This window comes from Macaca nemestrina, chromosome 9 (assembly GCF_043159975.1).
Source record: "Macaca nemestrina isolate mMacNem1 chromosome 9, mMacNem.hap1, whole genome shotgun sequence".
NCBI lineage: Eukaryota > Metazoa > Chordata > Mammalia > Primates > Cercopithecidae > Macaca > Macaca nemestrina.
In genome coordinates, this window is record NC_092133.1 from 607,385 (window position 1) to 631,494 (window position 24,110).

Here is a 24,110-nt window from a genome sequence, read left to right on the forward strand (position 1 = left end):
AGCCAGCGAAGGCGCCCCGGCACTCACCGCCTGGCACAGGATGGGGTACTTGGTGCGGTTGATGCCGCCGGCAAACACCGTGAAGGTCAGGGCCGCGTGGAAGCAGAAGTTCAGGAGCGTGTGCCGGCCCCGGCGACTGATGCGGATGGCGCTGTGGGGCAGGAAGGAGGTTTCATGTGAGCAGCGGCTCTGCACAGGGAGGTTTGGAAGGGCCCCCCTGGTGCGTAGGCTCTGTCCCCTGCACAGGGAGGCGTGGAAGGGGCCCCCTGGGGCGCAGGCTCTGTCCCTGGGAAGTCCAGGCTCTCTGTGGAGTCAGGGGCAGCTGTCTGAGGACCCGGTCAGGGGAGAGCAGACAGGCCGTCTGAGTCTGCCCTGAGTGGTGGCCACTGGAAAATTCTGCCTTACGTCACCCTGGCACACTGAGGCTGAAAGGGGTTTGCAGAAGCTTGAGCAACCTGATCTCTTGGTGGATGAAGACACTGAGGCCCTGAGACGCCAGGACTCGGCCACACACTGTCTCAGAGACAGAGGCCGCGGGCGTCCCTTGGAGCAGGCGTCAGGCACATCAGGACGAGACTGTGATTAGACTGGCTCAGCATGACCTCGGCCATAGCCTGGGGCTGAGCCCGCCGTGCCCGCCTGTGGCTGTGACCCTCTCCATGACCACCACCATGTCTGGGGCCCGACTCATCCAGGCTGTGGCCAGCACAGGTACGGCTGCCCGGCGGCCACTGTGACTCTAGCCATGGCCTCGCCTCAGCCTGTCCCTGTAATCACAGCCACTCTGGTCTAAATGTATTTTATCCCACCCGACAGTTGGTAGGATGGCACTAACCACCAAGCTGATGGTATTCGGAAGCGGGGGCCTCTGGGCAGAGCCGTTGTGATGGGATCAAGGACCTCGAGAAAGAGGCCCCGAGAGGGCTTCACCCCCCACAGGCAGGGACACAGGCAGGGACACAGGCAGGGACACAGGCAGTGGGCGCCGTCCGTGAGCCTGGAGCCGGCCTTCTCCAGACTCTCCAGACACAGCGTCACGGGTGCCTTGATCTGGGACCTTGGCCTCCAGAACTGAGAAGTCAAGTTTCTACCATCAATGAACCATCAAGGCCCCCGTGTTCTGCCACAGCAGAGATGACAGTTTCGGACCTGCCCAAGCCTCTTCCTGTGATCACAGCCTTGTGTGCGCCCAAGTCTCCGATGAGACTGTGGCCCTGGGCGCATCCAAGCTCTGTCCGTGACCAAGGCGACCTTAGCCTCAGACATACCTGAACCCCCGCCCATGGCTGGCTGTGGGCATGCCCACCCTGACTGCGGCTGGACCCCCTCATATTCTCGGTGCCTCTCCCAGGCTCTGCCGGCCATAGTGACCACCCAGGGGGACCTGAGCTTCTCAGGGCTGCACCCACTTCTGGAAGAACTTATTTCACCCAGTTAAGGACACAGGGGATGCCGTCAAGAAGACCCTGACGGAGGCCTGAGTGGACGGGCGTGACTCCCCCGAGCTCCAGCCACCCTTCGGCTGTGTGGTGGGCACCAGGCTGCCGAGCAAGTCTGAGCTGGCTGGAGACCTGAGTTGTACCTTCAGGGACTTCTTGCTACATGAGGGGGCAGCGACATTGCCCTTCAGGGACTTGCCTTTGAAGGTAAGAACAGGTTTCTCGGGCACAGTGGGCGCCCTTGCCCATGCCAGGCTCACCTCTGGTGCACGATGTAGGTGATGACGGAGGCCAGGAGGCAGAGCAGCATGACCGCCGTGCACGCGTACACCACGGGGTGCAGGAACTCCCCTGGGTAGCGGGGCAGGGAGAGCACTGTCTTCAGATCCTGAGGAGAAAGCAAAGCAGATGTGCGTGACTGACCTGGAGGGGTCTGTGGGTGGTGCTGTCCCCTGGGCATCCCCTTGGGGCTCGGCTTCCCCTGCAGCCGCTCCAGGCATTTTCGTGTGGGGTCTCAGGGAAAGGGGCTGCCTGGGGCAGGACGGTCAGGCTTCGTCTGTGGATTCTCAGGGAGTGCACGGGAGGGGCCTCATGTGGCCACCAAGCGACGTCTGTCCTCGCTTTCCAGCGGCTCTGCTGGCCAAAGGCATCCTTGTGTGGCTCTGAGGCCAGGTCCTGAGACGGTGTTTCGGCCGACTGATGCCTGCCTCTAGCCTCCTCTCTTCTCATCGCCTGGGGGTGGCTGGGTGGGTCTGGATGGGCCTTAAGAGAGGCAGGGAAACCCATGGGATGGCCCCCAGCCGCACTGGGAGCCCCACACTCATTGAAACCCTGCTTGTCAACATCTCCCGGGAGGATCCTGTAGGAGCTTCTGTGAGATGCAGAAAGAGTGGAGGCTGTTGGGCACCAACTCCACCTGCTTCACTGCCCAAGAAGAGGGTTCAGGGTCAGAGTTCAAAGGGGAATGTGTGTTCTCTGTGGCAGAGTAGACTGGGGGAAAATCGCCCCGGCTGGAAAGGCTTGGAGCTGATGGGGTTTCATCTTTCCTTCATCAGGTGAGCGAGGTGAGCTCACCAGGGAATCACAGAGGCGTGTGCAGGCTGGGACGGGGGCCTCGGGGCACCAGAGTCCAGAAACACACGTGTACAGGCACGGGACAGGGGCTTCGGGGCACCAGAGTCCAGAAACACACGTGTACAGGCCCGGGACGGGGGCCTCGGGGCACCAGAGTCCAGAAACACACGTGTACAGGCCCGGGACGGGGGCCTCGGGGCACCAGAGTCCAGAAACACACGTGTACAGGCCCGGGACGGGGGCCTCGGGGCACCAGAGTCCAGAAACACGCGTGTACAGGCCCGGGAAGGGGGCCTTGGGGCACCAGAGTCCAGAAACACGCGTGTACAGGCCCGGGACGGGGGCCTTGGGGCACCAGCCTGCACTCAGCTCTGTCTCAGGCTTCCAGCCTCCAGACTGTGGGAAACACGTCTGCCTCAGGGCCCCAGTGTGTGGTGTTTCGTTGTGAACGTCAGGCAGGCGAGTGTGCCCCGCGGAGTGGGTGCCATGTTCCTGTAACAACCCTGTGGGTGGGTGCCAGCAGGGGTGAGGGCTGCAGCCACCTGGCCCCTCCCCAGCCCCCTGGTGATCGGTGCACCTGTGCCAGGCTCTGGCAGCTCTGACCATGTCGTGGGTGCTGCCCTGGGCATCGGGGCAGGAGGAGGCAGCCGGCTGGGCCTCTGGGATGGCCCCAGCTGAGTGAGGCGGGAAGTGGAGAGGGACCCTCCTGTGCCTGAAGGGCTATGGGTGGAGGCAGTGTCACCTGTGTCAGGACGCAGGCAGCCAGTGGCCCGAGAGCTCCTCCTTCCCTCCTGAGGCCACACTTCTTGTCCGTCCAGCCAAGACGAGGCCCTGGCTGGCTATAGAGTGTCCACCATAGACAGAGGGCGCTCTGGGGAGCCACGGGACTGGCTGACAAAGTCCGAAACAGGGCCCCTGTCCCAGGGTTCGAGCAGCACTGGCCAGGTGGGCACTGGAGGGGCCCTGCATCCTGGGAGGAGGAGCCTGGACCTGTGCGAGGGCGAAGGCACCTGGGAGAGGAACGGGTATCGGTGTGAGGCCGCGGAGCTGGAGTGACGGCAGACACTTTGCTTTCTGGGGAGTGTTTAGAATCTGCCCATTTCTTCCTGGACACCGGGACCCCACAGAGAGACAGCACCCTGTGGTTCAGGCTCGGCTCTGAGGCCCACCCTGGACAGAGGCCCCTGAGGGTTTTCGGGAGGGTCAGGGCCCAGGAGAGCCCCACCCTCACTCAGCCGCTCTGTAAAGAGGTGAACTGGGCGGGCCTCTGTCCGGATTCTCCTGAGTGCCCCAGAGCCTGAAGCGTCAGTTGCCTCCTGCGACAGCTGTGGGGTGAGTGTCCGGTCCGCGCTCCAGCTGGGGCTGCTACTTCCCAGAGAGCCCAGGGACAGCCCGGCCAGCTGTGGACGCTCTCCCACACCCCTCCTTGGTGTTCTGGCTGCTGGAGCACTCGCCATTGGGAGGCGATGCATGGGGGCCCTCACGTGGCTCGGGCAGTGCCGGGCCGGTTGTCCCACGTTTGCTGGTTTAGTAGGCGCCAGCTTTCTGCCACTTGCAAACAGCTCCAAAGTCACAGAAAAGCACGTTTTCCCGGCCACATCCTGACATCAGGTTGTCCAGTGAGTTCTCTGCTGCTGGGAGGTGGGGAATACCCTATGTGGGTAGAAGAAGTGAAGGTTTAACAGGGCGCGAGTGACGCCTGAGATTCTTGTCCCCGGGATTCTTCCACGAGAGTCAATGGCTTTTCCTCCATGACGTTGACCCAGGGTCTAAAATAAACGTGAACACTCTACACAGTTCCCACGAGCTGCTGTTGCAAACCCAGATCCATGAGAGAAGCCCAGAGAGTGGGGTCCACTCAGTGTCTAAGCCCTCTCTGAGTCTAACCAGGACTCCGTGAGTTGCCTGGAACCAGGACTTCGTTCTCATCTGTGTGCTGAATATCCTGGGGTGGTCTGCCCCGGCCCTCACACGTCCCCCCATGGCCTTCCTGGGGCTGCTGTGGCCGCCTCGCACCTTCCTGCAGGGTTCAGACTCCTGCTCAGCTGCAGGGGTGGGGGCGGGGGGTGGAGCCACGGTAGACGGAGGCGCAGATGGCAGCCGGGAAAGTGTGTGCCCTGATGTGTGGTGCCTGCGAGCCGCGTCCTGTCCCGCTGCCTCCGTCCCCAGGGCCAGAAGGAGACTTTAGCCTCCCGTCTGCCGCTTTTCGTCACAGACACAAACCCGTTTGTGTTAAGCCCAGTCAGAGCTGCTTTTCATGCAGGAGGCAAACACGGCAGAGCGTGAGTCCAAGGTGCGGCTGCGCTGGGAAGACGCCGCCCAAGCTCCAGTGACAGCCGGGGCCGTGCCGCCTGGCGTGGGGCTTCTCGTCTGAAGGCCAAGCTGTGAAGCTTCACATGGACTGAGGTGGCAAGGGCAGCTGTGGACTCCCGGAGCTGCCGCGTGAGCTGGAGGCCTGGGCCACGGTCCTCACCTATGCAATGATCCGTGGGTCAACAAAATGTTTTATAAGAAACAGACATGTGATTTGCTTTGGTTTCTTTTTTTTCTTTTCTTTTCCCCAAATTATAGTTATCAACAGTGCCTTTCTATATTTTCAGAGATGACATTTAAAATTCCAAGTGGGTCACGCGCAGTGGAGACGTGTGTTGTCTTTTAAAGTTTGCACATGCACGGGTTCCTCTTTGCAAGTGTTCCCAGGGCCTGATGGTCTGATCTGTGGCTGAACAGAGCCTGGCTGACGGGGGTGGGCTGATCAGTCCCCGTGAGGCCACAGAAGCAGAGCTCCTGGACCCTCGGCACGGAAAGCAGCCGGGCTCCTGGGGGGTGAAGAACGCGGCTCAGAGGACCCAAGGGGGCTGGGGAGGGGTGGATGAAGGTGACCCCGACCTTCTTGGCCCAGATGTAATGGCCGGAATGCCAGCTTGGTTCTGTGCCTGCAGCATGGCCCAGGTTGCTCTGGAAGCTGCCCAGAGATGTCTCTGCTTCCCCTGGGGAAGGCTGGCTTCCATCTCCCATCCACCGGCCTCGGAGCCAACAGTCCCGCCAGCGTGTGAGCCCGGCGTGCGGGGGACTCGTGTTCTGGCTTATTTGTGTCTCCTCTTTCTTGAGTCATAACTTCCTCCTCTGTTTCCTCATTTTCACTGGAGGTCTCCTCCTTGGTGTGTTCTGCAAATCAAGTGGGTCAGGGTGTTAAAGACAAAAATAAAGGAGGAAAGATGAGAAGAAAGCAGTCAGTCAAGTTACGTGTGAATTTTCTGATAAAAACAACCTTTCTGCAGCAGCGAGAGGTGGGAAAGTGACCTCTTCAAACCTGGGGAACGCCAGTGGCCTGAAGGAATCTTCCTTCCCGCGGGTGAGGCTTCCGGGGCCGGGTCCGCAGCTCCGACTGACTGAGGAACCTTCCTTCCCGCGGGTGAGGCATCCGGGGCCGGGTCCGCAGCTCCGACTGGCTGAGGAACCTTCTTCCCTGCATGGTGAGGCGTCCGGGGCCGGGGCCGGGGCCACAGCTCCGACTGACTGAGGAACCTTCTTCCCAGAGGGTGAGGCTTCCGGGCCGGGTCCGCAGCTCCGACTGACTGAGGAACCTTCTTCCCAGAGGGTGAGGCGTCCGGGGCCGGGTCCGCAGCTCCGACTGGCTGAGGAACCTTCTTCCCTGCATGGTGAGGCGTCCGGGGCCGGGTCCGCAGCTCCGACTGGCTGAGGAACCTTCTTCCCTGCATGGTGAGGCGTCCGGGGCCGGGTCCGCAGCTCCGTGACTGAGGACCCTTCCTCCCGGAGGGTGAGGCTTCCGGGGCCGGGTCCGCAGCTCCGACTGACTGAGGAACCTTCCTTCCCGCGGGTGAGGCGTCCGGGGCCGGGGCCGCAGCTCCGACTGACTGAGGAACCTTCTTCCCAGAGGGTGAGGCTTCCGGGCCGGGTCCGCAGCTCCGACTGACTGAGGAACCTTCTTCCCAGAGGGTGAGGCGTCCGGGGCCGGGTCCGCAGCTCCGACTGGCTGAGGAACCTTCTTCCCTGCATGGTGAGGCGTCCGGGGCCGGGTCCGCAGCTCCGACTGGCTGAGGAACCTTCTTCCCTGCATGGTGAGGCGTCCGGGGCCGGGTCCGCAGCTCCGACTGACTGAGGAACCTTCTTCTCTGCATGGTGAGGCTTCCGGGTCCGGGTCCGCAGCTCCGACTGACTGAGGAACCTTCCTTCCCGCGGGTGAGGCGTCCGGGCCGGGTCCGCAGCTCCGACTGACAGAACCTTCCTCCTGGAGGGTGAGGCGTCCGGGCCGGGTCCGCAGCTCCGACTGACTGAGGAACCTTCCTTCCCGCGGGTGAGGCTTCCGGGGCCGGGGCCGCAGCTCCGACTGACTGAGGAAACTTCCTCCCGGAGGGTGAGGCTTCCGGGCCGGGTCCGCAGCTCCGACTGACTGAGGAAGGAACACATATCCTCCTAGGTGCTTCGAGTCCTCCTCCTTCTCCTTTTTCCAGGTTCAAGCTCTTCCTTCCTTCTTTCCTTCCTTCCTCCCTCCCTCCCTCCCTCCCTCTTTCTCCTTCTTCATTCAGGTGCTTCTTCCTGGTTCTTCCTGGTTCTCTTTCTTGTTTTTTCGGGTTCTCTCTGTTTTACTTCCTGGTTCTGTGCCAACAAAGACTGATTTCCTGAGAGCCTGATGTATTCCCTCGTCTGCCTTTAAAATAATAACTGCCTCTACAGATCTGTCGACTTTTCACGGATGTGTTCCACGGGAAAGGCAGAAGGTAGAGGAGAACACAGATGACCTGTAGTCGGCATTACGTTTGTAAGGTGTGTTATGATTTTCTTCTTGGAGGGGTAGATGGGCTAGTGAAGTTTTGAAGAATTTGGAAAAAAAAGTGTTAAAATATCATAGACGCCTTCTTTCTAGACTGGTAGTTACTTGTTTAAAGTTCTTAATTTTCGGGAAGATGTGAGGTGGGATGAGAAGCTTTCCATCCGTGAGATGAAGGAAGTAGACTGTAGCCATTTTTAGTAATTTAGATATTAAACTAAAAAGCAGCCAGCTGAAAAGAACTCGGTACGGCTCTGAAATGTTCGTAAATGTTCTGAAATGTTCGACCATCGTTACGCCCTGTGACAGGCCCCTCCCATCTCCTGAACGGCCATTCCTGGTAGAGGCTGTGGGGTGAAACTGCAGCAGAGATAAACCCACCACAGGCGGGCTCACGTACTTCCTAACAGCTCAGAGCTCCGACACTCCCACAACCCGCCTGTGGGCCAGCACCTGATCCTGGTTCCCTTCAGGGTGGACTTTGCACGGGCCTGGCCTCGGGGAGCAGCTGCAGGCTCCTTCTCAGTCTCAGCTTCTGAGACTTGCCTTCCTGGGGGCACCGCCAGGAGCCTGGCCTTGACCTTGAGCCTGTCACCCTCCAGTGGGAGGTCTTCACCCTTCAGCTACCCGCCTTGTCTCCTTGGCGGTTTCGAAGGCACCTGGCCTTTCGGAAGGTGGGAAGTGAAGTGCTAGACTCAAGGGGCTCCCCACACACCAGGTCTCTCGGGTCCCCCAGCCCAAGCTGGAGCAGGTCAGCCTTGGCCTCTCACTCAATTCAGGCACTGGGAACCCGCAGGATGCAGCAAACAGTGCCTCTGATGACCAAGAGTCAGCCCTGAATTGAGAGCCGGAAGGGGCTCTGTCCAGTCTCCTTTGAGAGCCTCCACCCTAATCACAGAAAGCCAGTGGCTCTCAGGTGACCACACAGGACACAGATGCTGACCAGCAGTGGTGCCACCAGCACGGGGCTGAGCACTGAGGGAGGGTGAGCTCATGCCGCCAGCTGCACCTAAATATTGCAATTGTGGAATGAAAGTAGCCACAAAGGCCAGACGACATCTTCATACCACACCCTATCCCACAGTAACCACACACCAGCCTGCACCACCCCATCCCACAAAAACCACACTATACCAGTCACACCAGCCAACCCCACAACCACCCTACACCAGCCCACACCAACCCATCCCACAGCAACCACACTACACCAGCCACACCACCCAACCCTACAACCACACTGCACCAGCCCATATCACCCCATCCCACAGCAACCACCCTACACCAGCCCACGCCACCCCATCCCACAAAAACCACACTATACCAGCCACACCACCCAACCCTACAACCACACTACACCAGCCCACACCACCCCATCCCACAGCAACCACACTACACCAGCCCACACCATCCCATCCCACAGCAACCACCCTACACCAGCCCACACCACCACAAACCACAGCAACCACACTACACCAGCCACACTGCCCCTCCCACAGCAACCACACTGCACCAACGCACACCACCCCATCCCACAAAAACCACCCTACACCAGCCTGTATCACCCCATCCCACAGCAACCACACTATACCAGCCACACTGCCCCCCCACAGCAACCATACTACACCAGCCCACACCACCCCATCCCACAAAAATCACCCTATACCAGCCACACCACCCAACCCTACAACCACACTACACCAGCCCACACCACCCCATCCCACAAAAACCACCCTACACCAGCCACACCACCCAACCCTACAACCACACTACACCAGCCACACCACACACCACACCACATCAGTCATGCCAATCTTATTATTCTGTTTAATTTCTGGCCACAAACAGTGTTCAGGAGAGCGAAAGTCTGTGCTGAGTGTGAAGCCACCAGACTCACATTCTCTGAGGGAAATGGTCCCAGGGAAGGCAAAAGCTCCGCAGCTGTATCTAATTCCGAAGACTGACGGTTGGCTTTCCGCGAGAACAACTGTTCTCCGGGTTAAGTGTCAGGACTGCAGGTTACAGGGTGCAAAGGGACACCTGTTCCATTTCGCAGCCTGCTGGAACTTAAGTCCTGACGGCACCCCTTGCGGAGACAGAGGCAAGTTCACGTTTGCTTTTGCTTGTTAACGGTGGTGACGGAGACACAGCTTGTAGAAGGAGGTGCCCCAGCTTTAACCACTGGACATGTGGCCCGCAGGTCCTCCAGAGGGGAGCAAACTGTCCATCCTGTGGAGCACCATGGGCCGACAAACCAGCCTTTTGGGAGGACGGCCTGGCCCAGCCAACCTGCTGGACAGCAGCTCAGAATCCAGGGCTGGCTCATGCCTTTGTGCACGACCAGGAGCGGTGCCACCAAAGAATCTGACCCGTGACCTGTGCCCTATGCCCTTACACTTGGGAGCTCAGCAGTCAACTTGCCCCTGGCAGGGGTCAGGAGTCCCCCAGAGCGCAGCAATGGGACAGGCAGAGTCAGGGCCACCCTGCCCTGGCCACGGCCTCCAGGCTTCCTTCCCAAGACCCCACGGCCATGGGGTGAGCCTGCCCCGGTATCTACACTGTGAACTTGGAGACACATGCAGAAAAGTGCTGTACCAGATTGATGTAGCACAGGAGGGCAACACCACACACTTTCTGTCCCTTTCAGAGATTCTCTCAGGTGCAAATGTTACTTGTTGTGAATAAAAACCCAGTGAGCAGCTGAAATGCCACACTCTCCCCCACCTTCAGAAGCCCTTCTCCATTCACTGTCCTCTGTCAATGACAGCTTTCCATTTTGCAAATAAGGGCCTGAATTTGAGGCTGAAAAGCCACAGATCCTGCCAACTGGGAGGCCTGGGGCTGGGCTGGGTGTGGCACCTGTGGGACAACAGCAATGGTTCCTGAGGCTGGTGGGAGCCTGGGGGTGGGCAGGAGCCCTGGGGCCGGCCTGCTGCCCCCTGAGGTGCTGCCGGTGCTGGACACGCAACCTTGTCAGGTGTCTGAAAGGTAAGTGCGGAGGCCTCAGCCAGCCTCAGGGTGAAGCAGCCGCTGGAAGATGATACTGAATGTTGGCAAAGGCATCGCTCTTGCTTGGACATTTTGAATGGAACAAGAAGAAAATGAACAAGTGACTTAGACGGATGGCTCCTTACACAGCGAACACTGGGTCTGCTCCGAGGCACGCCAGCCGGCGTCTGTGGCAGCCGCACATTCTGGGGCCATCGGCATTCTCTGCACGTGCCCTGGGTCCCCACCGCCTGTCAGCTGCCCCTTACCAGCACACACAATGCATTGTGCACTCAGCTGTCAGCCCTTCCGGAGCCCAGACCTTCAGCAACTGCAGCAAAAGCTTGCTGGAGCCTCAGGGAGGGACTCAGGATGGGTCCCGCTTGCCGCTCCAGCCAGCTGCCAGCCACGAGCCCCTTCCCAGTGAAACACCCTTCCCGTGCCTGTCGTGTGTGCGGCCGCCTTCTCTCCGCCACAGCCTCCACTGAAGCCCACCTACGTCTGTCCCCACTGCCTTTCATCAACTTTCTGATGGGAAGGGGCTGGCATGGTGGCGTGGGGGAGGCCTGGTGACCAGGCTGGAGGGGCCTGGGGTGGCAGGGACCTCAGCCCAGGCACAGACCCGGTTTTCACAGCACACGATGCCGGCTCTGCGGGAGGGACGTCACCTCCATTGATTAAATGATTCGACATTGCTGTATGCCTGCAACTCATTAGTATGACCAGCACCCAGCCACCGGGAGCAGAGGCGCCAAGACATGGGCCTGTCCCCGGCCCCCACCCCATAGAGCCTCCCACCCCGGCACTGAGCCCGGACGGAAGCCCGGTCACCAGCTCACCACTCCACAACTTTTCCAGCCTGGGAGTCCCTGAACGGGTGGCGGCCCCCCCAGCGGACCAGCCCCAGCTGCAGGACCCTCGGGACCCCTGTACTCACCATGAGCGCTGCAAAGTTACCGAAGCGTGAGCGCCGCGGGAGGAGGCGTCCAGGGGAAGGCGATCAGGTCGCGCCCTGCTCCCCGCCAGCCTCCATGGCCTCCGGAAGGTCAAAGTCCCAGACGGCGGCCAGGAGGTCGCGCTCCCGGGCCCCGGGCCTCAGGGTGACCGTGGCGGGGCGGGCGCAGTCCCGGAGCTGCTCCCATCTGCGAAGACAGCGGCGGTCAGCGGGGCGGGAGGAGGGTCCCCGCGAAGGGCAGCTCGCAGCCCCGACCCCGCCGGCGAGCAGCCGCGGCGCCTGTCGCTCCCTCCCCTCCGCGGGCGGCGTGGGGGCTGCGCCTGGGGCTGGTGGAGGCGGTGCCGGTGGGGACCGGGGGGAGGCGGGGGGCTCGGACCGAACGTGCCAGCGGCAGATGCGTCTCCTCCATGTTTAAAAATCAATCTGCGCCCCACTCCCGGCTCCGGAGCCAAACTCAACGATCTCGGGCTGCACAAAGCCAGAGGCGCGCGAGGCGTTTGCACCCGGAACGGGCACCGAGTGACCCGCCCGCCCCAGCCCGGCCGCGGCGCCTGCTCTGCCTGGATGTGGCTCGAGCTGCGGCCGGGCGCGCGGGGCGGGGGCCCTGGATTATCCGCTGCTCCTCCCGCCCCAGCGGAGCCGAAAGTTACTCGGAGCCTCTTTCCCCGCGGCCGGCGTCACCCCGGGGCGGGAGCGTTTCTGCCGAGCCACGGCCCCGCGCGTCCCTCCCGCCGCCCAGACCCGCGCCCAGACCCTCTCGTCCTTCCCACCTGCTGTGGCCTAAGCGGCTGCCGGGGCGGCCGGGCCGCGCTCCTGGAGACGGACGCGCTGCGCTCCCGCCGCCGGGGTCCCGCTCTCCATTCGCGAGGGCAGCGGCCGAGCTGGGAGCCAGTTATCAACAGATTGCGGGGCTGCGGCGCCGGCCGGTGAGTCACAGCCCCGCGCACGGGCGGCCCCGGCCCGGCCAGCAGCGCCGCCGCCTCTGCGAGTAGCTCCCTGGGCGACAGGGGGGACCCAGGGCCGGAGGCAGGCGCGTAACCATGGGGACCGGGGCGGGCGATGGCGGCGGGCGGGCTCCTGCCGCAGGGTGGGGATGGCTCTTCCAGCCGGGCGGCCGCCGTCACACTGCAGAGCGCATTTAAAGAGACACCCGGCTCCGCGCTCGCGCCCCAGCACCAGACCCTCGCCTGAAAACGCCGGGGGGCGGACTGCACGACCCTGTGTTATTCCCAAAGGAGATCTCCATCCGTGGAGAAGCTGCAAGAACAGAAATATACACAAGAAAATGGATTTGGACGGAATTTTCCATCCTTTATTAACATTCTCGAGTCCAGATATGCCAGAACCGAGGTGCACCTGTCGTGAACCCGTCTGAGTGTGAGTCAGCAGGGCAGACGCAGCTGGTGTAGACAGACAGGGCCCGTGGCTGTGCTGAAAACGTCCCTGTCCCTCCACCCCAACCCTCCTGCATCCTAGGCCACAGAGCCGGGCACCCAGAGCCAAGGTGAGTGTGGAGGCTGGGGTGCCAGGGTCCGAACAGCCCAGCCTCCCACCCGCAGCAAGGTGTGGGTTCTGTGCACAGCCCACAGGCCCCTATCCTGCCCCCAGGGGCCTCCTACCCCACAAGGTGGGTCCAAGTCCACTCCAGTTTTCGTCACAAGATCAGTTTTCTGGGGCACATGCTGGCCTGGTGGCAGCCTCAGCAAGAGTCTCAGGAACTGCCCTCGGTGTCCCACTCCTCCTCCACCTGTTCCATCCTTGGCCCTGGGTGACCCCACACCCCCTCCACTCATTCCCTCCTTGGCCCTGGATGACCCCACACCCCCTCCACCTGTTCTGTCCTTGGCCCTGGGTGACCCCACTCCCCCTCCACTCATTCCCTCCTTGGCCCTGGGTGACCCCACTCCCCCTCCACCTGTTCCGTCCTTGGCCCTGGGTGACCCCACTTCCCCTCCACCTGTTCTGTCCTTGGCCTCCACCCTTGCATGGCTGCTTCTGCCCCAGGTTCTCTGACACTGGCACCTGTTCAGGGGATCCCCAGGCCCTGCTGCCATGGATTTTGAGGGGCCTGAAGGATGTACTAGTGGGGGGTTGTCATGAAGACTCACAGAGGTAGAATTAGATGCAGGGGTGACAGCACTCCGCTTCCCTTAGGGCCCCACTGCCCCATCTAGCTGGTGTCCCCAGAGCCCCTCTGTGGGGACACTGTGATGGGCCCTGAACTCTAGCTAAGGGACACAGGGTCCAGGCAGGCAATGGTCCAGTTCCCAGCTGGAGACACTCCAGGCACCCCAGACCCTGGCCGCCCTGACTCCCTGGACACTGTTCCCCTTGGAGCCTCAGAGCCCCCTGGTATCCCCTGGGTGATGGTCCTGGACAAGAGGGCTGGGAAGGGGAGGATTCTGCCCCCAGCACCCCCAGGCCAGGGGTCTCCCTGGGCTCTGCCCTGATATCTTCCTCCTGCACCCAGCAGCTCCCACCACAGAGACTGCTCCAGGTGAGGGGTACCAAGTTGAGCACAGGTCAACCTGTCTTCCCGGGGGGCTCCTGGCACATCACGGTTGGGGCCCAGAGGAGGCCCCGGCTGGTGTGGGGGCCCTGGCTTGTTTCTTTCCCTGCACACAGACTCGAGCCCTGCCCTGAGTCCCATGGGGGCTTTGCGGGGGAACTTCTCAAAGGTGCTGTGGGGGCAGAGGGAGGTGGTGGAGCCAGCCAGGCTCTGGGAGGCCCTAGAGAACTCCCACTACCCCTCTCAGTCCCAGCTGGTTTTGGGCCCTGGACTGGGCCCCCACAGGCTCCAAAGGGAAAGATTGTCCAAGGGAAAGCCCTGAAGGCCGCTGGTATCTGGGTAGGACACACAGAAGGTTACCAGGTGCTGTGGGGGCCCTGGGGTCCAGCACTTGAGGCAGACAGGTCCACTGGCTTGTGAATGTCCCCCTGCCCTCGCATGTGGTGGTTGGGACCCGGGAGGGCTCCCCCATTCCACACCCAGTGCTAACCCTGGTGAAGGAGAGGGATCCCGGGGGAGCTGGCACTGCCACATGTCCCAGAGCTGCCCTAGGGGAGAGTCTGTGGGGCCCAGTCTTGTGAGGGGTGGGGGTGCCGGGCGTCTCCTGCCCACTCACAGCTGCCCCCCTGGGCCCCTCCCCCGCTGCTCTGCCAGCCCCTTCCTGGAGCTGCCCTTGGAAGGCACCTGCTTCAGGCCTCATCTCTGGGGTGGTGCTGGGGACCGGGTGCTGTCTCCTGAACAGTCCCACATGGTGGCCTTGGTGGCTTGCCTGTGGATGGGGAAACTGAGGCACAGACAGTCTCGTGCCACCCTGGAGGATCATGCAGGCCTCTGGGTGGCATTCAGAAAGTGAGCTGGCGGCCATCTGCCCTGCAGCCAGGGGACGTCAGCACTTGCCCTGTCCCCAGATGTCACGGCCCCCGGCTCCCAGCCCCCGGCCCTCGGCCCTCTCTCTGCTGGCTGTTCATCAGCAAAGCCTCTACTTTCCGGACTGCAGGGTTGGCCGTGGCACTGGCTGGCCACAGGGCCCACCTTTCCAGTCCCGGCCAGAGGGAAGCGTCTTGTCCATGTTGCAGGCACATGGGTGAGGTGCCGCCTGCCTTCCTGACTCTTACCTCCCCAATAGAGGAAAACAAAAGAAAAAAGATAGAAAAGACCAGGAAATGGAAATAAGGCAAAGAAGAATGAAATTTAAAACCCTAACAAACCCAAACAATGCTATTTCAAAATGTAAGTCCATGACGAGTCTCGTGGTGAAAAAGATGGAATTCCTAGCCAGGAAGACACCCCATGCTTGCCCCGTGGGTGTAGGTGCTCACCACGGCAGAGTCTATTCACGTGTTTATTAAGGTGTCTCACCAGGTATCGCCTGGATTCCACCAGAGTTGCAGAGCCGGAGGATACGTTCCTGTTTCCATGATGCGTAGTTACATAGGTGAAGAGCTTTACTGCGAGGAATAGAGGAATCGAGGAGTCGGCTCACTCCATGAGGGACGCACGCAGGAGCTGCTGTTGCTGCCTCAGGCGTGATTCCTTCCTCCTCAGGGAGGCTCAGCTCCCCGCTGCAGCCAGGTGGGCCCACGCAGGCCTCCTTGGCCTATAGCACAGACGGCCAAGTGCCGGTCATGGTCACCGCGTCTACACCACCCCTTTCTCAGCAGCAACTCCACGAGTGCTCGATGGAAAACTGCGGACAGCAGCCTTGCCAAGCGGACGCCCAGGGCCGGCCACTGCAGCCCCTCCAGCTGCGTCCTTCATCAGGGCAGCCTCCTCCCGGCTTCAGCACTGCAGGCAGCACACCAGCGAGGGGTGTGCCACGAAGCATCACCCACGGACGTGCCACGAAGGGTTATTCTTCTTTTGACTTTTTCTGATGGTTTAAAACTGTGAGAACACGCAGCTCACAGTCCACACGGAAGCAGGCACGTGGCTCCTGCCTCACTGTGGGAGGAAAGATGTTCTCAGAAGAAATGGCCGAGTTTGCAGAGGGTTTTTCGGAGGGCCAGGCAGTCTGAACGCAGCCCAGCTGGCCTTGGTGGAGATGGGGCTGGCACGGGGGGGCAGTTCTTCCTGATACAAATCCTAACGCCTTCAACACTGACCTTCCAAAGAAACAGCTGCTGGACGTTGCCCTGACAGCACGGAGAACCCCACTTTTGAGGCAACTCTCAAGGGCTTTGTCATTTATTTGGCATCTGAGGCCCCAGCTCACAGGGTCTCGGGTGCACGGGACCCTCCAGCCCTTCCCACTGCTCTGCGATTCTGCCTACCTCCCGGAAAGGTCAGTTTGGGGTTCCATTAACTGGGGAACCTGGCCCCATTCACTGGGGAGGCCACTCGGACCTCCTCCGAAATGCTGGGGCCGTGGCCGAAACCTTGCCTCCTCCCAGGAGCCTTCGGCCCTCTTAGCAGTGGATGTGGGCTTCCTCCCTCTGAGGGGATCCTGCTGGACACAAGATGTGGGGCGCCCGTGGGTGGCCACCTGCTCCTGCCGCAGTCCCACCTCAGGGCCTGAGCTGCGGCTACTGCTTCTGCAGGGAAGGAACAATGGGGGCTGGGCCCACCCCTACCCAGAGAGTGGGCCGTGTTGCCTGCAAGGCCTCAGCCAGGGGACCACGCGTCTCCACATCTTGTGGCTTTGGGATCTGCAGGCTGTTTGTGGGAGAGCAGGAAACAGTCCCAGGGATGACGCTGCCTCAGGCAGGGTAACAGAGCTGGAGGTCAGGCTGACGCAGGAGGCTTAGGATGGTGATGGGTACCTTCCCTCGCCAGGGGTGAGCCCCCAGCCCCGCCTTCCCTCACCGGGGGTGAGCCCCTCTCCAGCCCCGTCCTCCCTCATCGGGCGTGAGCCCCTCCCCAGCCCCGTCCTCCCTCGCCGGGCGTGAGCCCCTCCCCAGCCCCGTCCTCCCTCGCCGGGCATGAGCCCCCAGCCCTGTCCTCCCTCGCCGGGCGTGAGCCCCCAGCCCCGTCCTCCCTCGCCAGGGGTGAGCCCCTCCCCAGCCCCGTCCTCCCTCACCGGGCGTGAGCCCCCAGCCCCGTCCTCCCTCGCCGGGCGTGAGCCCCCAGCCCCGTCCTCCCTCGCCAGGGGTGAGCCCCTCCCCAGCCCCGTCTTCCCTCGCCAGGCGTGAGCCCCCAGCCCCGTCCTCCCTTGCTGGGGGTGAGCCCCTCCCCAGCCCCGTCCTCCCTCGCCGGGCGTGAGCCCCCAGCCCCGTCCTCCCTCGCCAGGCGTGAGCCCCCAGCCCCGTCCTCCCTTGCCGGGGGTGAGCCCCTCCCCAGCCCCGTCTTCCCTCGCCAGGCGTGAGCCCCCAGCCCCGTCCTCCCTCGCCGGTGGTGAGCCCCTCCCCAGCCCCTCGTTTGGAGGGCCGTGGCTGCTGGGGACTCGCGTGCGGAGCTCGCTGTGATCACTGAACTCTGGAGCAACAATGGCCTCATGTCACTGGTGTCTCGGGCAGGACCTGCCTCTTTTTGGAACACTTTTGAGAGTGTTCGTTTCCAGGCATTTGGTGGGGACTCTGAGAGCCTGAACTTAGAAGCCCACCGAGAGAGGAAATGGCGGCCTCCGGGGGTGGGAAGCCTGGCCGCCGAGAGCGGGACCCAGGGCCACCGTCCTCCCGAGACAGCGCGCAGCAGCCGCCACTCACCCAGCGGAATTAAAAACGGCTCTCTGGTTGCCACGGCAACCAGCCGTCTCCCCCCAGCGTCAGTTTGAATTTGTGCAGACCATTCCTAGCCAAGATTCAAGCCAACAGATTCGTGCTTACCCTGAGGTGAAGCCTCGTTTGAGAACCAAATAATAAAATTAACAAACCTAAAATCTTCTCGCTGCTGCCTCTTTACTAAGCACTCAGCAGAGCCCCCGAGAGCACGCAGGGCAAGCACAGTCTCCCTCGGAGGCAGGAGGCCCTGGGGAACCTCACGTGGCTCCACTGACCACCACGTGTGGTGAACAGGCCCTTTGGTGCTTGTGGGTCCCCTGCAGAATGAGCCCCTCTGGTGGGTTTTACGTTGGAAGGCCTCACTGCACAGGGCCTGCGTCCAAGGTGCCTCGGCCAGGCCTCTGTGTCCAGTGCAAGGCCCTGGCACACGCATCCAGGCTTGCAGGGTTCCATCAGCCTGTACTGTGGGGCGGACTCTGAGGGTCAGGGTTCCGGCTGTGTGAGGGGTGTGCTCTGTCTCAGCATCCTATGCCCACCTCAGGCCTAGGCTGTGGGGTCTCGTAGGCCTCTACCCGCTGGGCCTCAGGTACCTTCTCCTCTTCGGAAAAGGCATAAAGGCCTCCCCTCTCCAAGCTGTGAACCTTGGTTTTGCTGAAGGCTTGTGGAGAGTATTGAAAGAAGGCAGGAGGAGGCTCTGAGTGGGTGTTCCTGGGAAGGGAGGCCCTATGCTGAACCCCGATCCTACAAGGTCCTGGGGTCCCTGGTGTGGCCTGGGGCCCCCACAGCTCCTGTTGGCTCCTGCCGGTGGCCCTGGAGGAGTCACGTGGCCTCCTCGCTCACTGAACCCACCCAGGACCCAGGCAGAGAGCACCTGGGGCAGTCTGGGATCCGGTGGGGAGGGCTGGATGGGTGTGGGATTCTGCTCATTCTGCAGGCCAGGGGAGCCACGCAGGTGTCGGGGGTGGGGGGTGTGAGGGGCCGGTGTGCACTTGGCTGTTGGGGCAATGGCTGTGCTGCAGCTTTGCTCACACACTGGGGGCGGCACGCCCTCACCCGTTCTCCCCACGGCGCCACAGGCCCCACCCCAGACATGGCTTTCTGACGTCCTCAGCTGTGCGTTGATGGATAAAACCTCTGCAGCCCAGGAGCTCCCCCGGCCTCTGTCTGGACACTTGAGTTGGGGAAGGGAGCAGATGTGACCAGGCCACAGTAGTTGGGAACCCACAGTGTCCCTGCCTGCCAGTGGCTGTGCCAGGGACAAAATCCTCGCGTAGAGCTGCATCCAAGCGCGGCCCCTGCTGCCGGCTGCCTGGTGCCTGGGTTTGGTTGTAGCGCCTGGTGCTGCCGAGGAAGCTCTGTCTCCAGGGGGTCCTGCCAGAGGGCGTGTTGATAATGAGAACATAGCTTCTGTGGGTGGATGACCTCGGGGGGCCCACCAGCACACAGCGTGCCCTCCTGGTGCTCTCCTCCACCCCTGACGGCCCTGGACTCACAAGGGCAGCCCTGGTGAGGCCCGAGCCCTCTACAAGGAGTTGGGGTTCAGCAGACCAAGGAGGGCTTCCCATCGGTGCACCCCAAGCACTGTGGCTGCTCCAGGCAGGCTCAGGAGTGTTTGACGTGAGTCTCTGTCCACCCCTCCCAGGGCTGACACGCGGCCTGGGCACCCGGCCACAGATGTGGGGTGAGGACGCTTCCTATGAACTGCCGCAGAAACCGTCACACGCAGCCTGGAACTGTAATGAGGGCTCATCACAGGGAGCGATGAGAGACACCACAGAGCCGCGGGGCTGACCTTACCAGCAACACGCACGCGCTCCTGCCCCTTAACGTCCACAAAGTCGCATGGCGAAGCCCACAGCCACCAGACACCATCTTCGCCAAGATGCGGGAGCACGCTGAGACCCCCGATTTCATGCGGATGATTCCTTGCGGGCTCAGAAGTTAACATGGGTCCTTGGGAAGCTTTGTAAACATGGGGCTTTTACATCCAGGTCTGCGGCTCCGGCTTCCCTGCGTCAGAGCGGTGCTGCCCGCCCAGCAGGCTCCAAGACCGTCTACCCTGATCTCAACGTGGGACGTGTCTGCGGCTCTGGTTTCCCTGTGTCAGAGCCGCGCGTCCGGCCCAGCTGGCTCCCGGGTCTACCCTGATCTCAACGTGGGGTAAAGGCTGAAACAGAAACAGCCAAGTGTCCAGATGGTTTTACATTTTAGAGACAATTCCAGTTTCCAGACCTGAATAATCAGCCACACGACCTGCTTTTCACAACAGCCTCCAGCCCTGGGGGCCGGGAGCCACCTCTGGTCCCTCCAGGGCCGGGAACCACCTCTGGTCCCTCCAGGGCCGGGAGCCACCTCTGGTCCCTCCAGGGCCGGGAGCCACCTCTGGTCCCTCCGGGGCCGAGGCCACCGCTGGGGTCTTCCCAGGAGTGGGGGTGACTCTGGGGCGTTTCTTGGCCCCGTCCCTGCTCTGTCGGGGCTGGGACGCCGTCCCCTTCCGGCCAGCCGTCCCTGGGCCGTGGTCACAGGAAGGACGGGGGCCCAGCCCCCACCGCGGCCCTCTGGATCCTGTTTAGGCAAAAGGGCAGGTCCAGTGAGGAGGAAGCAGGCGGCCCCATAATACTGTCCCTGAACCACCAAGGAAGGACCAAGCATGCTTTCCCTCCCAACCACACCCTCGCCTGCCTCCGGCTCACCCCCGGGCCGCACTGTCCTGACATTCGTGAAGCCCTCCCCGCCTCACCCGCAGCCCTGGCGTGTCTTCGAGGGTTAGCCCAGGCGCTGTCCCCAGGGCGTCTGGCCTGGAGGACTCTGAACAGGCCCGTGGTGCAGCCAGCCCCTCCCTGGGGACCAGAGCCAGCCGCAGCTTGGGAGCTGTCCCTGGTGCTCCCCAGAGTAGGCCTGGTCCCTGCAGTCCTGCCCACCTGATGGCCCAGCCTTTGTCCAGCTCAAGCCCCGGCCCTCCCGTGGGACCTGCTCCGTCTGACCGCACCTGCCGCCTGGTGCCGCCTGGCCCTGCCTGGCTCGGCCGCGCTCCCCTCCACGGCTGGCCCAGCTGCCTTAGCCTGGCTCCTGCCAAGGCTCTGGCAACTGGGCCAAAGCAATTTTACCAAATTAGATGTGGTCGGAAGCGAGTCGTTCCACCTGGCAATTTTGTTAAAATAATTATTTGTTTGAAAATTAATATTCCCGAGTCGCTGGTTTTTCTAGGATTAGCAATTTTGGCACACCGTGGGGCAGTTTTTCAGTTCTTTATGTCTTGAGACATTGCTTTCTCTCCTTTCAAAATATCTTTGAGCCTAAAAATAATCTTTTTATTTAAAAATTTCTGATAATCTTTGAGCCAGTGATTCCTGCTTTGAGCTGTTGGTAATAGCCGAAGCCCAGAACAAGCTAATACCAGAAGTGGGGGTCGGTTGCAGGGACTCAGGCCCTCCGTGGGGACCTTTCCCCGTGTTGTGGAAGGGAGAGAAGCCGGTGACTCGCAGAGCGGTGGACAGATGGTTGCAGCGCGTGCTCGGGGTCTTGAGGGCATTTGTCAGAGCCTCACAAGCCCATCTCCCCAAACAAGGCTCCCGTGCAAGCAGCGAGTGGACCTTCCCGGACTGGGCTGGGTGGGGGGCACTGCTGGGAGGCCCTGCCCTCAGGAATTGCTCTGGGGGGTGATAAGCACTTGAACCAACTGCATCCGTGGGTAGCAGCTGGTGCCACAGAGATAGGGAGACCGGGCCAGGGGCCCTGGGGGCTGGTGATGAGATGGCGGCTCCATCTGGGCTGGGCCACGGCAGCACAGACACCCTCCCTGGAAGATGCAGAGACTTTGGGAACCACATCGTCACCCGGGAGGCAGGGGAACCCCCAGGGCCTGAGACATGGGCACCGGCACACGCGGCCACAGAGCCCGGCTCCTAAAGGTGCCACCCGGAAGCAAACAGCCCTGCTGACAAGCGGTTGGTGTCAGGCGCATCCTCCCCAGAAGCTGGCATGTTTGTGTATTTTGGAAGTCTATGAATACTAAAATCCTCATTAATTTCAAAACACAGTTCACAAACTCCAAATATTTGACCAGTGCATCCATATGCTCAGCCATCTTCACAGCCAGAGCAGCTGGCGGGAGACTCAGAGGATGAGGCGTGAGGTGGAGGCAGAGCCGGAGGCAAAGGCCGGTCCACGGTGCCCAGTTTCACCTGCCCTGCAAGGGCTGTGGGCTTGAGGACCCGGAGGGGTGAGCGAGGTGCAGGGACATGGCTGAGAGGGCGTGAGGCGTCCCCGTGTCCCTCAGATGTGGTGGATCCTGCTCAGATCCTGCCCCTGGCCCGCAGCCCACGCACCCAGCATTGCCGCGTCCTCCTCCTGGACCCCGTGGCCTGCTGTGCCTGCATCTGCAGGATCTGCGCTGTGGGGGGTCTGCTCCTGTCTGCCCCTCACCTGCCCCACGCCCTGAGGGTGCCCGGGGTGGGGGAAGAAGGGTCCAAGGCTGCCTGGCACGTCAGGAATGGTGTCCAGGCCAGGTCCAGACCTCTGGCCTGTGATGCTGGGGGAGCAAGGGGCGGGTACAGCCCTTGATGGAGAAAAGGCTGCATCTTCCCATGTGGGCCACTCCCCAGAGGACCCTGCCTGCGGCTCCATGGATGCCAGGGGCCCCAGGGCCCCCCACTGGGGCATGAGGAGCCAGCATTGCACTCACCTCATCACACAGCGCAACCCTGTCACTCCTAAACTACGGATAGAACAAGCCTTCCTCATCCGCAGGTTAAAAAAAGATTCCTGACACAGCAATTTTCTCCAAATGCATTTTGGACACAGCCAGATCCACGAAGCTGGCCTTTCAAATGGACTTTAAAATTCCTCCCCCAAATCTCCGCCCTCCCTTTTCACTCCTCAAAGAGCCAGTAGGTTTAGAGGCGGCTCCCCACGCTGGTCGTGCCACGCCCAGGACACCCCGAGGGCCACAGGACCCAGGTAGCAGGTGTGTGGCCAGCAGGGAGGACACACAGACCAGGCCCCAGCCTCCTGCCAGCCCTGCCGCCCGTGGGCCGCCTCAGCCCCAGCTGCTTCCTGGACCAGACCTGAGCGCCCACTCTTCCCAGGGCAAGGCTGCAGAGAAACGCGCTCGATGTCTGGTCCGTGGGTGCTGTCTTCCTGACCGAGGGCGCCCACATATGATTCCACATGACTCCAGCTTGCCTGCCAGGTAGACAGGGACTGTGACCGCTCCAGGCTGGGCCTGTTCCTCCCTCCATGCGGCTTGGCGTGGCCTGGGGTGGCCCTGCGACCGCCACTCTGCCCTCTCCTACCTGCCCGGTAAGGGAGCTCACCCGGAGAAAACGGCTGGTTCCTGTGTGGACTTGGGGCTCCCTGACTGGGCTGTGCTGTGTGGGAGGTGCAGGAGCTGTGTGCTCTGCAGTTTACATGGAAGTCTCAGCAGGGCTGGACACGTTACTGTCGGTCAAGCCTCGGCACAGAGGTCAGCCGCTGGGCCTCTGCTGGGGCTGCCGTGGGCTACAGAGCTCGGGGCCTGTGGCTATTCCCTGCTGTGACCACAGGCCAGGGCTGGGGCCTGAGGCTTCTGCTGTGGCCTGTGAAGAGCGGGAGCCTCTGCTCCACCCCCAGGGAACTCGTGACAGAGGTCGGAGGGGAGGGTCCCAAGGGGCGACTGCTTCTGAGCGCACGGCCGGGCCCTAGGCCTGTGTCACTGTCCTCACACTAACCCCCATCTTCACCCTGAGCCAAGGTCCCCACGGGCTGCCAGCACCTGTGGTTCCCAACCCACTCCTCACTCCAATGTGAGTCCCCAGGCCTGGGGGCTGCCATGTTTCCTAGTTTGCCCAGTTAAACAAGGCCAGAGGCACTGAGCAGCCCAGTCTCAGTGAACACTCTGGGCAAACCCTCTGAGGTCTCTAAAGCACGCAGCCCCTGTAAGGAGTCCGGTCTCCTGGGCACGATGGTGATGTCCAGCTGGAGCAGGAAGAGTGGCATCAGGGACCGGGGTCTGACAGCACCAGAAATCCAGGCCACTGCTACCGGCATCATCTCGGGGGAACTCTGGAGCCACTGACCACACAGGATCATGCAGGCATCTACAGGGACCACGGACCACGGGGGCCTGTGCGGGCATCTACAGGGACCACAGACCACAGGGAGCTGTGCAGGCATCTACAGGGACCACGGACCACGTGGAGCTGTGCAGGCGTCTACAGGGACCACTGAAAGAAAAGGAGATGAGGGGATTGGCCTTCCGACCCCTGCTGGGTCAGTGGACATGCAACAGCCATTGCAGGAAGAGAGACTCCATCACCTCTGAGTGGTCAGTACCTCAGACACAGCTGCAAACTTATAAGACACACGGGGCCTGGGTGTGGTGGCTCACGCCTGTAATCCCAGCACTTTGGGAGGCCGAGGCAAGAGGATCTCTAGAGCTCAGGAGTTCGAGACCAGCCTGGGCAACATGGCAAAACCCCATCTCCATCACAAATACAAAAACTAGCTGAGTGTGGTAGTGTGTGCCTGTAATCCCAGCTACTCAGGAGGCTGAGGCGGGAGGATCACCTGAGCCCGGGAGGTTGAGGCTGCAGTGAGCTGAGATGAGGTGACTGTACTCCAGCCAGGGCAACAGAATGAGACCTGGTCTCTTAAAAAAAGGAAAAAAAAAAAAAAAAAGACAAGGGGCCACAAGACCCTGTAAACAACACCATGGGCGACA

General features: G+C 61.7%; 1 protein-coding gene and 1 pseudogene across 1 annotated transcript in view; one reads left to right on the forward strand and one right to left on the reverse strand.

Moving 5' to 3' along the window:
• LOC105471098 (adhesion G protein-coupled receptor A1) overlaps positions 1–24,110 on the reverse strand; it is a 59,001-nt gene that overhangs the window by 31,732 nt on the left and 3,159 nt on the right. The window contains 12 exon segments of the mRNA XM_071068896.1: positions 28–151; positions 1,700–1,827; positions 3,256–3,287; positions 3,290–3,384; positions 5,785–5,854; positions 6,460–6,644; positions 11,055–11,285; positions 15,134–15,351; positions 17,774–17,884; positions 17,947–18,104; positions 18,663–18,932; positions 20,151–20,250. Coding sequence (XP_070924997.1) covers positions 28–151; positions 1,700–1,827; positions 3,256–3,287; positions 3,290–3,384; positions 5,785–5,854; positions 6,460–6,644; positions 11,055–11,285; positions 15,134–15,351; positions 17,774–17,884; positions 17,947–18,104; positions 18,663–18,932; positions 20,151–20,250 — 1,722 coding nt within the window.
• Positions 12,756–17,568, forward strand: LOC105471109 (uncharacterized; annotated as a pseudogene).